This window comes from Salvelinus fontinalis, chromosome 1, assembly GCF_029448725.1.
Source record: "Salvelinus fontinalis isolate EN_2023a chromosome 1, ASM2944872v1, whole genome shotgun sequence".
NCBI classification, from domain to species: Eukaryota; Metazoa; Chordata; class Actinopteri; order Salmoniformes; family Salmonidae; genus Salvelinus; species Salvelinus fontinalis.
In genome coordinates this window covers 43,830,621-43,843,967 of record NC_074665.1, presented here as the reverse complement: position 1 = coordinate 43,843,967, position 13,347 = coordinate 43,830,621, and the positions used below count along the sequence as shown (strand labels likewise).

Here is a 13,347-nt window from a genome sequence, read left to right as displayed (position 1 = left end):
TATAGATTTGTCTCTTTTTTTTTATATCCCTGCACAGGTTCAAATAGTCCACAAAAAGATTGACCTGAGCAATGTTAAATCAAAATGTGGTTCTACAGCCAACATCCACCACAAGCCAGGTAAGTCTTAAACTTAAAGGGACATTACACTACAAAATGAAAGTTTGTCATACTTTTTTAGACGTCAAAAGTAGTCCCCCCCCAGTGACGTGTCCAGAACATTTTGAATGGGATGGCCAAGGTGAGGAACAGACCCAGTTCAGGAGGTTCCATAAAATGTTGAACCTTAATTGATGCAAGGTGGATTTTTTTCAACACAGTTATGATGGCTCAACACATTAATGCTTAGGTTTGGTGTCTTCAAAACTTCCATCGGTAGTTTAACTAAACATTTTGTTTGCTCAATGAAAGATCTCTTTTGAAGATCTCTTTTTGATCCTGAAAGGTGAGTGTCATTTAAAGCGGTGCTTGATTTCTGATTTCCCAAGTGCAATACTTTGGGATGGACACCCAATAAGAGAAGACAAAGATACTCTAAGATGGCGGTATATACAGTACCAGTCGAAAGTTTGGGCACACCTACACATTCAAGAGTTTTTCTTTATTTTTACTATTTTCTACATTGTAGAATAATAGTGAATACATCAACACTATGAAATAACACTTATGGAATCATGTAGTAACCAAAAAAGTGTTAAACTAATAAAATATATTTTAGATTCTTAAAAGTAGCCACCCTTTGCCTTAATGACAGCTTTGCACACTCGCCAAGAGTTCTCTCATCCAGCTTCACCTGGAATACTTTTCCAACAGTCTTGATGGAGTTCCCACAAATGCTGTTGACTGCTTTTCCTTCACTCTGTGGTCCATCTCATCCCAAACCATCTCAATTGGGTTGAGGTCAGGTGATTGGGGAGGGCAAGTCATCTGATGCAGCACGCCATCACTCTCCTTCTTGGTCAAATAGCCCTTACACAGCCTGAAGGTGTGTTGGGTCATTGTTCTGTTGAAAAACAAATGACAGTCCCACTAAGCGCAAACCACATGGGATGGTGTATCACTACAGAATGCTGTGGTAGACTTGGAACCAAAAATCTAAAATTTGGACTCATCAGACCAAAGGACAGATTTCCGCCGGTCTAATGTCCATTGCTCGTGTTTCTTGGCCCAAGCAAGTATTTCTTCTTATTGGTGTCCTTTAATAGTGGTTTCTTTGCAGCAATTCAACCATGAAGGCCTGATTCACGCAGTCTCTGAACAGTTGATGTTGAAATGTGTCTATTACTTGAACTCTGTGAAGCATTTATTTGGGCTGCAATCTGAGGTGCAGTTAACTCTAATGAACTTATCCTCTGCAGCAGAGTTAACTCTGGGTCTTCCTTTCCGGTGGCGGTCCTCATAAGAGCCAGTTTCATTATAGCATCATAGTTTTTGCGACTACACTTGAAGAAACTTTCCAAGTTCTTGAAAAGTTCCAGATTGACTGACCTTAATGTCTTAAAGTAATGATGGACTGTTGTTTCTCTTTGCTTATTTGAGCTGTTCTTTCCATAATATGGACTTTGTCTTTTACCAAATAGGGCTATCTTCTATATACCACCGCTACCTTGTCACAACACAACTGATGGGCTCAAACGCATTAAGAAGGAAATTCAACATTCAACAAGGCACACTTGTTAATTGAAATGCATTCCAGGTGACTACCTCATGATGCTAGTTGAGAGAATGCCAAGAGTGTGCAAACTGTCATCAAGGCAAAGGGTGGCTCCTTTGAACAATCTCAAATATATTTTGATTTGTTTCACACTTTTTTGGTTACTACATGTGGTAGACTTGGAACCAAACATCTCAAATGTAACGGCGGTCCTACTCCTCTTCATCCGAAGAGGAGGAGCAGGGATTGAACCAAGGTGCAGCGCGTTGAAATGACATGATGAATTTATTTAACAAGACAAAACGAACTATACTTGAAAATGATACAAAATAACAAAACGAAAGTAGACAGACCTGAACGACGAACTTACATACAACGTGAAGAACGAAATGAACAGGAACAGACTACATGAAATGAACAAACCGTAAACAGTCCCGTATGGTGCAAACATCGACACAGACACAGGAGACAACCACCCACAAACAAACACTGTGAACCGCCTACCTAAATATGACTCTCAATTAGAGGAACGCCAAACACCTGCCTCCAATTGAGAGCCATACCAGGCAACCCTAAACCAACATAGAAACAGACAACATAGAATGCCCACCCAAACTCACGTCCTGACCAACTAACACACAAAACTAAACAGAAAACAGGTCAGGAACATGACATAACCCCCCCCTCAAGATGCGTACTCCGAACGCATCACCAAAAAGTCCAGGGGAGGGTCTGGGTGGGCATCTGACCACGGTGGTGGCTTAGGCTCCGGGCGTGGTTCCCACCCCACCATAATCAATCCCCGCTTCCGTAGCCTCCCCACAATGACCACCCTCCAAATAACCCCACCTAAATTTAGGGGCAACACCAGAATCAAGGACAGCTCTGGGACAAGGTAGCTCAGGACAGAGGGATAGCTTAGGAGAGAGAGGTAGCTCAAGATAAAGAGGTAGCTCAGGATAGAGGGGCAACTCCGGACTGAAGGGCAGCTCCGGACAGAGAGACAGCTCTGGACTGATGGGCAGTTCTGGGTATCTAGCCTTTTCAGGCTGAAGGGCAGCTCATGGCTGACTGACGAATCTCGACGCTCATGGCTGGCTGACGGCTCTCGACGCTCATGGCAGGCTGACGGCTCTCGACGCTCATGGCAGGCTGACGGCTCTCGACGCTCATGGCAGGCTGACGGCTCTGGCTGCTCATGGCGCTCTGACGGCTCTGGCTGCTCATGGCTCGCTGGCGGCTCTGGCAGATCCTGTCTGGTTGGCGGCTCTGGCAGATCCTGTCTGGTTGGCGGCTCTGGCAGATCCTGTCTGGTTGGCGGCTCTAGCAGATCCTGTCTGGTTGGCGGCTCTAGCGGCTCCTGTCTGGCTGACGGCTCTAGCGGCTCCTGTCTGGCTGACGGCTCTGTAGGCTCATGGCAGACGGGCGGCTTTGCAGGCTCATGGCAGACGGGCGGCTTTGCAGGCTCCTGGCAGACGGATGGCTCAGACGGCGCTGGGGAGACGGATGGCTCAGATGGCGCTGGGGAGACGGATGGCTCAGATGGCGCTGGGGAGACGGATGGCTCTGGCCGGATAAGGCGCACTGTAGACCTGGTGCGTGGTGCCGGAACTGGAGGCACCGGGCTAAGGACACGCACCTTCATACTAGTGCGGGGAGCAGGGACAGGGCACACTGAACTCTCAAAGCGTACTCTATACCTGGTGCGTGGTACCGGCACTGGTGGCACCTGGCTGAGGGCACGCACCTCAGGACTAGTACGGGGAGAAGTGACAGTGTGTACAGGACTTAGGAGACGCACAGGTGGCTTAGTGCGTGGGGCCGGAACTGGAGGCACCGAACTGGATACACGCACTATAGGGAGAGTGCGTGGAGGAGGAACAGGGCTCTGGAAATGCACTGGTAGCCTAGTGCATAGTGTAGGCACTGTAGGTACTAGGCTGGGGCGGGGAGGTGGCGCCGGAAATACCGGACCGTGCAGGCGTACTGGCTCTCTTGAGCATTGAGCCTGCCCAACCTTACCTGGTTGAATGCTCCCGGTCGCCCGCCCAGTGCGGGGGAGGTGGAATAACCCGCACCGGGCTGTGTAGGCGAACCGGGGAAACCATGCGTAAGGCAGGTGCCATGTATGCCGGCCCGAGGAGACGCACTGGAGACCAGACGCGTTGAGCCGGCCTCATGACACCTGGCTCAATGCCCAATCTAGCCCTACCAGTGCGGGGAGGTGGAATAACCCGCACCGGACTATGCACACGTACAGGAGACACCGTGCGCTCTACTGCGTAACACGGTGTCTGCCCGTACTCCCGCTCTCCACGGTTAGCCTGGGAAGTGGGCGCAGGTCTCCTACCTGCCCTTGGCCCACAACCCCTTAGCCCCCCCCCAAGAAATTTTTGGGAGTTACTCACGGGCTTTTCGGGCTTCCGTGCAAGACGTGTCCCCTCATAATTCCGGTCTCGAGCTTGATTCTCCGGCTTCCATCCACGTCTCCTAGCTGCCTCCTTAAACCACCGCTCCTGGGCTGTGGCTGCCTCACTCTTCTCACGAGAGCAGCGATATTCTCCAGTTTGCGCCCAGGGTCCTTTTCCCTCTAATATTTCCTCCCAAGTCCATGATTCCTGTGTAGCAGGCCACTGCTCGAATTCACGCCGCTTGGTTCTGGATAGGTGGGTGGTTCTGTAACGGCGGTCCTCCTCCTCTTCATCCGAAGAGGAGGAGCAGGGATTGAACCAAGGTGCAGCGCGTTGAAATGACATGATGAATTTATTTAACAAGACAAAACGAACTATACTTGAAAATGATACAAAATAACAAAACGAAAGTAGACAGACCTGAACGACGAACTTACATACAACGTGAAGAACGAAATGAACAGGAACAGACTGCATGAAATGAACAAACCGTAAACAGTCCCGTATGGTGCAAACATCGACACAGACACAGGAGACAACCACCCACAAACAAACACTGTGAACCGCCTACCTAAATATGACTCTCAATTAGAGGAACGCCAAACACCTGCCTCCAATTGAGAGCCATACCAGGCAACCCTAAACCAACATAGAAACAGACAACATAGAATGCCCACCCAAACTCACGTCCTGACCAACTAACACACAAAACTAAACAGAAAACAGGTCAGGAACATGACATCAAATTTGGACTCATCAGACCAAAGGACAGCCACCCTTTGCCTTTTCATCATTCTGATGTCTTCATTATTATTATACAATGTAAAAAATTAAGTAAAACCCTGGAATGGTGTGTGGTGTGTCCAAACGTTTGACTGGTACTGTACATTGTTGGATTACTTCATTGAGTAAAAATGTATTTAATTTAATAACGGAGTATTTTCTAAAATCCAAAGTTCCATATGCAACTACCAATGGGAGTTCAAAGTTGAACGTTTTGGAAGTACCGCCATATAAAGGGTCGCTGAAAAGTTGCTGACGGTGCTTTTCACTACCACCGCTGTAACGGTGCATATTACGTTACAATTCTGTAGCTCTAGCTAGCTCTTTTCTGTAGCTCTAGCTAGCTCACATCCAGCGGGCGGGGTACCAGGACACAGAGGAACAACAATTGGTTTACAGATAGGTCAATCAAGGTAGCTGTAACTGTCTTTTTAACAATTGTATCATTTTGTCATTTCTGTAATAAGGTGGTGGGAATGTTGAGATCAAATCTGAGAAATTGGATTTCAATGTCCAATCAAAGATCGGCTCCATGGACAACATTGGGCACGTGGCCGGAGGTGGACAGAGGAGGGTAAGACGACAAAATATTATTCTGGAACATCCTTATACAGTGGCCCTTAGGGAAAAGCAGCTATGTCCCCGGATTACACATCTAATATCAGTGATATATTTTTCATATTTTCCCTCTGTCCTGAGGAACTTCTCTACTGCTTGCTCTGAGCTGTTCTTTTATGGCATAGCCCCCGATTGGAATACCTTGCTTGGCAAATGCTCTGTGAAAATCAGTATTGATTAACGCAACCGCAACATGGCAATGAATGGAAATGCATCTTTGTTACAAAGTACCAATACAAAATATTTTCTTTATGAATCATAGATACTAACATAGCACTGTGGGGTCCCATGGCTGAACTGACAGAGATTGCTGTTGTTAGCTTGTTCTTGCATTAGGCTAAATACATACACAGTATGTACTTGTAATACTTCAAAGTACCAATGATTGTATCATGTTTGCCTGTCCGCGTTTGACCTTTAAGACATACATGAGGGTTAGGAATAGTGAGTGGTCTCATTGAAAATTGGCTACGGCTGCATTGGACTCCTGGGTGACTGTGGCTGCCGAACCGCCTGCTCTCCTTACCCTTCTCTCATCCGCTCACCTCCCGTGTGTACTTCGTCGCACTGCTATGTGTTAATACCCACGATCTTTAATCCTGGCTTCCTGGGCCCAATCCGAAATCCCTAGACCCAACACCCTATGCACTTATGTACATCTGAGAGGGTTTCATTGGTACAAGTAATATGGTAGCCTATTAGAGGGCAAGATGCAGCTATTGCTATATTAGTTGCACCTGTCAAATCCTTTCAGATCTCCACAAGTGCGTAGGGTGTAGGAGTCCATTTGGGATTGAGTGCTGCTTTTCTTGTCTAAACTAACTAGGTTCCCCCCTCTGCCACATTAGTAACATTACAGCTATAGAAAGCTTCTTGCCCGGTTCCCATTCCATGATTTATTTTCATCCAACTCTATATTTTGTCACTTACATCACCCGGCACTTGGTTTGTTTGTGAGCATTATTATAATTTATGTTTTTTTTCTTTCTTCCCCATCACATGTTTTTGTTGCTTTTTTTGGTCATCTTCCCCCCTATTGCTGGGTGTCCTCTGTAGAAAGGGAAGGGGAAGGAAGCTGGAGACAGCCATAAAGACAGCCCATCAAACAAGGGCACGTACAGCCCTTCCCCTGCTGTCACCCCCCCCACAGTCACCCCAGCCCCTCCCCTCAGCACCCATCACACCCATCCTGATGAACCCGCTCGTAAAGATTGAGGACTCCAGTAAGTACACCACATCCACCGGTGCCAAGCAGGGAGAGTGCGTGGAATGTTGTGTGTACACTGCAGTATATCTTGGATATTGAACGTTTATAACGCATCCCTGTCAGGGTAAATGGACACCATTTTCAAAATGTAGACACCACATTTCAGGAGCAGGCAGCTCACCTCTAATGCTTCAATTAACCTCTTTACCACCATAGGGTGCCATAATATTATCAGAATATGTCACGGATCCCCCCGGTACTGATGCTCATTCTGTTCACCAGTTCCGGAGGTCTACGTCACTGGCTTTCTAGGCTTCACCGAACGGGATTCATTATCATCAACCCCGGACTGTCTTGTCTGATTACACACACCTGGTTCCCATTTCCCCTGATTAGTATGTTATATATGTTCCCTCTGTCTTTGTTCCCATGTCCGTTGGTGCAGCTGTTATTTGTGCTTTATATAGTGTGTATTACGGGTATCGTCCCGTGTCGGTCAACGAGGTTTACCCTCGCTCTTTTGTTTTGGTACAGCCCAGTGTTTTTGTATACGTGTTTGTTTTGGGTGTATTAAAAAAAAACTATTCGGTATTCCTGCGCCTGTCTCCAAAATCCTTTATACCAGCGTGACAGAATAGTCTGAAAACATATATTTATTACTGAATGTCTTGGATCTTTTTGGTTTGTACCTAAGGAAAGTCATTGATTGCATGCATATTTAGTGCAATAAAGGGCAATTTGGCTACAAAATACATTATTTTGCCCTTGAAAGTTACAGTACGTGGATGAGATCAGCATCATCGAATAAAGGAGTCCGGATGTCCACCCAGAATGCATACCGTTTCCACTGGTATTTACCTAGTATTAATAGGAAACTTTGTCGTAACAATGTGTACGTTCTGTTACTTACTTCAAAGATTTTAACGCAATTGATAATTTATTAGAATACATACCTAATATTTTATCTACCGTAAAATAAAATAAAGTGCAACCATTACCTCAGAGTGTACAGTTATGTCACATTGTTTTGGTCGCTGCTCGACGGGTTAATGTTATTGTTTGCTAACTTGTGATCTGCAACAAAATACAGCAACTGTACATTTGCTAATACTGTCCTATCATTCTGTTTATTGTATTTATATTGTATATAGTGCATGTAGATTATGTGTAAAGTCCTTTTTCTATATTCTGTCTCTTTTGTCTATTACTAGCAGCACCACTTCACTAAGTCAAATTCCGGGTGTGTGAAAATGTACTTGTAAAAGTAATTCTGATACCTTATATACCTTATGATGTACCCTCTCTTCGATCGGCAGATTGAGAGCCACAAGCTGACGTTCCGTGAGACGGCCAAGGCACGCACTGACCACGGGGCCGAGATTATTTCCCTGGAAGATGACCCCCTGTCCCACCAGCTCAGTACCTTGTCCTCCTCCGGCTCCATCAACATGGCTGACTCACCGCAGCTCTCCACACTCGCCGACCAGGTATCTGTCTCGCTGGCCAGCCAAGGCTTGTGATTGGCTTGGTGGCACACGATGGCCGACCGGAAGTCTCCTGACCGACCACACTACTTTGACTGCCCGCGTCAGAGGAGTCTTGACGCCTGTCGCCTTCCTCCTCCTTTTCACGGGACTTTTTTAGCTATACCCATCACTGTTTCTCTTCCATCACCGACTGTTCTTCTTCATGATGCATTATTGTTAGAAAAGAGATCTTTAAAAAAAGAGATTCAAGTAGGTCAAGTTAGATTATTTAATTTCTCTCTTGATCTATTTTTGTTGTCATTATTTGTACCGTTTGTATAAATGGCCCTTTAAGAGTTTAAAGAAAACAAACATCCAAACAAACCCAGAGTCCTACAAGTGTTTCTGGACATTTTATTTGAACTTTCACCTATATTTAATTCACTTTAACTCGTTTTACTCATTTTACTGTCACAATGACCTCGATTCGAAGCCCTTATTGTACAAATGTCCATTTTAATGTGCAAATGATCTGTGATGGCTGTCTCCTGAATGGCTTTTTGATACATGGAAAACAAGAGGTTTGAGAGAAGTGGGCCCCCTTTTACAATGTATTGAACATAAGAAAACACATCATCCAGGTAGTATAAGGCAAAGAAGTTAGGAAAGGTGGGCTCATGTAGCAAAAGCTCTCATTCAGACAGTAAAATGCTTTTAGACCTCCCCAACCTGCTGTCTGCTTTGGGTGCCTCTATACACTGCATACCAAGGTAGTATAGTTCAGAGGTAAAAATTTCCTTCATGGACAAAAGAAGAGGGATACAGAATGTTTAGCGTAGAAACCTTGGTTTGTGTTGGGCACACACTTTCTATTTGTATTCTGTGGATATGACATGTATTTGATATGGAAACATTTATATCGTGCCTGCTACTGTCAGTGTTAATTTATTTTCAATATTATTCTGTTATGGCTCTATTGTAAATGCGTTTCAGCTTTTGTCTTATGCGGTGTGGCAGTTTACATTTAACGTATGTAGGCTACTAGTGACAAAATATTTGTTCATGTTTAAAGAAGACATGAATTAGAGGGGAATACTAAATTACTAAATTAACAGGCTTAGCTATGCCAGGCAAATTGTCTAACGAACTATGGGTTGTGTCATTTAACATAAGACACATAATTTCAGTCAGGGACTGAATTTCTCGCTAATTTGGCTTCAGATCACAGTAATGCAGTAGTTGGTAAACTCACCCATTTTTTATGACCGACGCTTTCTGAACTTTTAATTTCATGGACATGGCTTTGTAAAATGTATAGGATAACTGCCTCATAGTCAGTTGAGCAGCTAAGTACTAGAACCAAAAGTCAATACAAAATAATGAAAAAACAGGCAGTCAAAGGAAAGTCAAAACACAGAAGAAAAATTGCGTAAGTGACATGAAGAAATCGGTTACATTTATCATAATAAACTCTGCAACACATGTAGTCAAATCAACATAAAAACAAGCAGAAAAACATAGCTTGTCCCAAGATATTAAAGGTAGACTCAGCAATATGACATCATCATTCACTGTGGGGCAACTTCCTGCTTACACACAATTCTGCCCGACTACATTGCAGACGCCTGCCAGATCTCACAATGCTTGGATAGGTGTTTAACTATCAGCTAAACACATCATAGGATTTAGCAATCTGGTGCCCGACTGCACAGTTGATGATGTGGCACGCAACCATTGGTTGATGCAATCCAAACGCCTGAGCAGGCAAACACAACCACTATAGTGCGTTCAAGAAAACTGGAAAATCAGAAAAGAACAGACTGGGAAGAATCTTGACGTCAGTGATCTTCAGGTCAGACAAGTCGGAGCTCTAGGATGATGCCCGAGTTTCTGAATTGTAATTCCGAGTTGGATGACCGTCTGTTCAAAACTATTTTTCCCAGTCAGAGCTGTTTTTTTTCCAGAGTTCCCAGTTGTCTTGAGTGCACTGAAGTCGGAGGTCAGAGATTTCCTTGTTCCGAGTTGGCTGGAACGCACCATAAGCAACAACTGACTGCCCTATTGGTTGTTTCAGGTATGTCCACATTGGGAGGAGCCAATTGGCAGTCTTGGCAGATTAGAATTGTGTTGAATAGATTTTTGTAAGCAGGAAGTTGCCCCGCTGTATGTGATGATGTCATATTGCTCACTCTACCTTTAAGTTTTAAAAAATGTGCCCTAAAATGTTTAACCATCTGTCACATGGAGCAAGGTACCTTTCGGATATATTTAGATTTAGGCCTACTAATTGCCTGCGCACGAGCATGCTCGTCACACTTTCCTCAACTTGTGTCACGGGTTATAAAGCTATGGGTCCTTTCCCTGAAACGTATATGACGGAAATTTACAAAACTGTATCATATGCTCAAATGGATAAGTGTTTTATCCTAATGTAAACCCACTGTGGTTCACCAATCACCACTATATTATTCTCGTCATTGATTGCCTTCCTAACTCCGAGCAAACATACCATCTTAAAAGTCCTTGCATGGCATTTCATGTAAGAGTAAGCGGTCTGCCTCTCCTTTTACACTGTGCTTTCATTGTACATCCTGTAATATCTGCTTTGTATATATAAGGATACATGTAGGTATTAGTGCGAGGGAATAGAACCCAAAAGGCAACCCTTTCCTTTATGTGGAGATTAAGGTGCATTGATAACATTATACGATTTTCCAGTGTGTGTGTTTGACTTGTATTGCCAATATATATTTCATTGAGGACTCGGAACTGGCCAGGGCATTTGAGAAAAAGTGTCCTTGCAACACTACAATCTGCATGCTAAACTGTTGGTTACTTTTCATCATAATGGACAACATTTGTTTGAATGTGTTAAATGGGTATGTGCACTGTGTTCTGTGTGGATTACTGGGACTAATATGTTGGAGGGCAGGTACTGATAAGTTCCAGTACTAACAATATCAGTACTCAAGGGAAAAAGTTTGGGGAAAGTATTTTTTATTTTTTTGGTGGTCCTCTCCGCTAAGCCTCTGTTCTGAGGTCAATGGAAAGAGTTTGCAGTAACACATTTCATCGTCACCCTTTTTGTTATTTTTGCCGCTGTACAGTTGTGTGGAAAATGTGATTGTTGATATTGTTATTGTGCATTTTTATCAATAACTGGTGTATGATGATTCTTGTCGCTGTGAATTTAAAAAATAAACTGTTAAACCATGTTTTGTCCTTCGCTCTGAAATCCCTGGTTCACATTATTGACAACGAAAACATGACAAACGTTTGTGGTCAACTATCCCTTTAATTCGCACTGTTGTTTCCAATACATCAGTCAAACTTACATTTCGTGGTTAACTAGCCCTAAACCCTCTGCAGTCTAAGCCCTGTCTAAACGAACCTATGGAATTGTTTAATGAAGGTAATACCAAGGATATTTGAGCTGTTTGATTTTGAATGAAGTACCAAACTGTTCGGACGTTACAGCCGATTTCGGCTCATGGTCTGACAAACACTGCTCTAGCTCTGCAACCTTTCACCGCAGATGCAGAAGTACCACATCGGCGGATGCAAAAAACATCTCTAGCTTAAACTGATGGATTTTGAGCAGGATTTTTTAAACCCTAATTAGATTTCCGCAGGGCCGTGGAAATCAACTCTAAGTTAAGTCTCAATATGTTCTCCAATAGTGAAACATCAGTCAAACTGACACGACTGCCAGGCAACCCTTAGAAGGCGTTGTGTAGGACACACTTCTCTCTGAATTATGAAGGGTTTACTATTGATTGGTGTATACCAGGAAGTGTTCTAAAATAGGTATGTTATGGAAATATTGCATGTGTACTGAGTCCTAGATTAGGCATTGCAGTCTGGATGCTGCATGGGGACATGCTTCAGTAAACTCAGATATCGTGCATGGACAGATGTGTCATTAAAATGTAAGAAATCTTATAGGAATAATAATTCTTACATATTTTCCTGTGAGATGAAAGGTGTTTTATTATGGAAAATTATGGCATTTTGTCCACTATCAAAGTCTCAGGACAGTCAAGTTCAGATATGGTGGAATCCCTCCAAGTGGAAGGCAGACTAGAGGAGACGTTTGGCGCAGACAAAGGAAAAACGGTTCTTGCATGGGAGATCATTCCACCTACCCGCTTTGGTACCGGCACCTCCACCCGTTTGTGACAAATGTTCCATTCCTCAGTCATTATCAGGCTTTTTCGGGTTAGAGTTGACAAAGTCCACCTTGGACCTGTCAGATCAAATCCATGCACCTTCCTTGTGAAGGTCGCTCAGACGATTTCAGTCGGTCCTCTTTGCAGAGTTGCTGATAACTCGTACTCTTCGGAACTGTGCACTGAGGCAGGTTCGTTCCGTGGGTCATGGTATTGGAACTCTGCGTCAGCCCAGGTCAATCGTGTGGAGAAGGGCTTAAAGCAGCGGCTGTTGAAGAATTCCCAACCACTTTGGCAGGGGTTCTGGGGTTAATATGCATCCTGGTCAGGTAAGGGATTTCCTTGCCTGGCATCTAGTAAGACTAAGGGTACAGACTAAATTAATAAGCATTGACATGTTTATTTCTGTCCTAAGGTGGGTAGGAGGATGAAGTATGGTCTTAGGGTCTGCACTGCAGCTCTGGGTCTGTGAGAAGAGCTGGGAGGCAGGCAGTAGGTCCTACCCTTTTATCACCCGTAATGAGGGTGGCAATGGTAGACATGACATCATTGGCAGATGGTTTGTGGACTTTGCACATTCACTAAGCTAAGACAAATTCTGCATCAGTCTTCTTCCCAGGTACATGGTGTACAAAGTCCAATTGAGTTTTACAAAGAAACATTTGCCTCCTTTATTGCCACAAATCATGTTCAGAAAATGTTAATTAATGACAATACTGAACAGCGGAGTTTGAAGCACAGCAGAAATGTCTTTATTATGTCTGATATTTGTTCAGAAAAACTTTTTTTTCCACCTTCCAAAGAAAAGCTTTTCTCATTTACAGTCAACGTGCATTCATGAGCGTTAATGGCTATGGTAATTTCGAGACAAATCCCTTGCAGCTTCTCGATCGTACAGTTGAAGTCAGAAGTTTACATACACCTTAGCCAAATGCATTGAAACTCAGTTTTTCACAATTCCTGACATTAAATCCTAGTAAAAATTCCATCTATAGGATTGAGGTCAGGGCTTTGTGATGGCCACTCCAATACCTTGACTT

At 44.0% G+C, this 13,347-nt stretch overlaps 1 protein-coding gene across 3 annotated transcripts in view; it reads left to right on the top strand.

The window, feature by feature from the left end:
* Positions 1-11,353, top strand: part of mapta (microtubule-associated protein tau a) — a 54,396-nt gene extending 43,043 nt beyond the window's left edge. For all 3 annotated transcript variants that reach the window (XM_055922295.1, XM_055922305.1, XM_055922312.1), the window contains 3 exons: positions 38-119; positions 5,315-5,421; positions 7,989-11,353. In XM_055922295.1, coding sequence (XP_055778270.1) covers positions 38-119; positions 5,315-5,421; positions 7,989-8,192 — 393 coding nt within the window. In that variant the 3' untranslated portion in view covers positions 8,193-11,353. The remainder of the gene's footprint in view (positions 1-37; positions 120-5,314; positions 5,422-7,988) is intronic.
* The last annotated feature ends 1,994 nt before the right edge of the window (positions 11,354-13,347 follow it).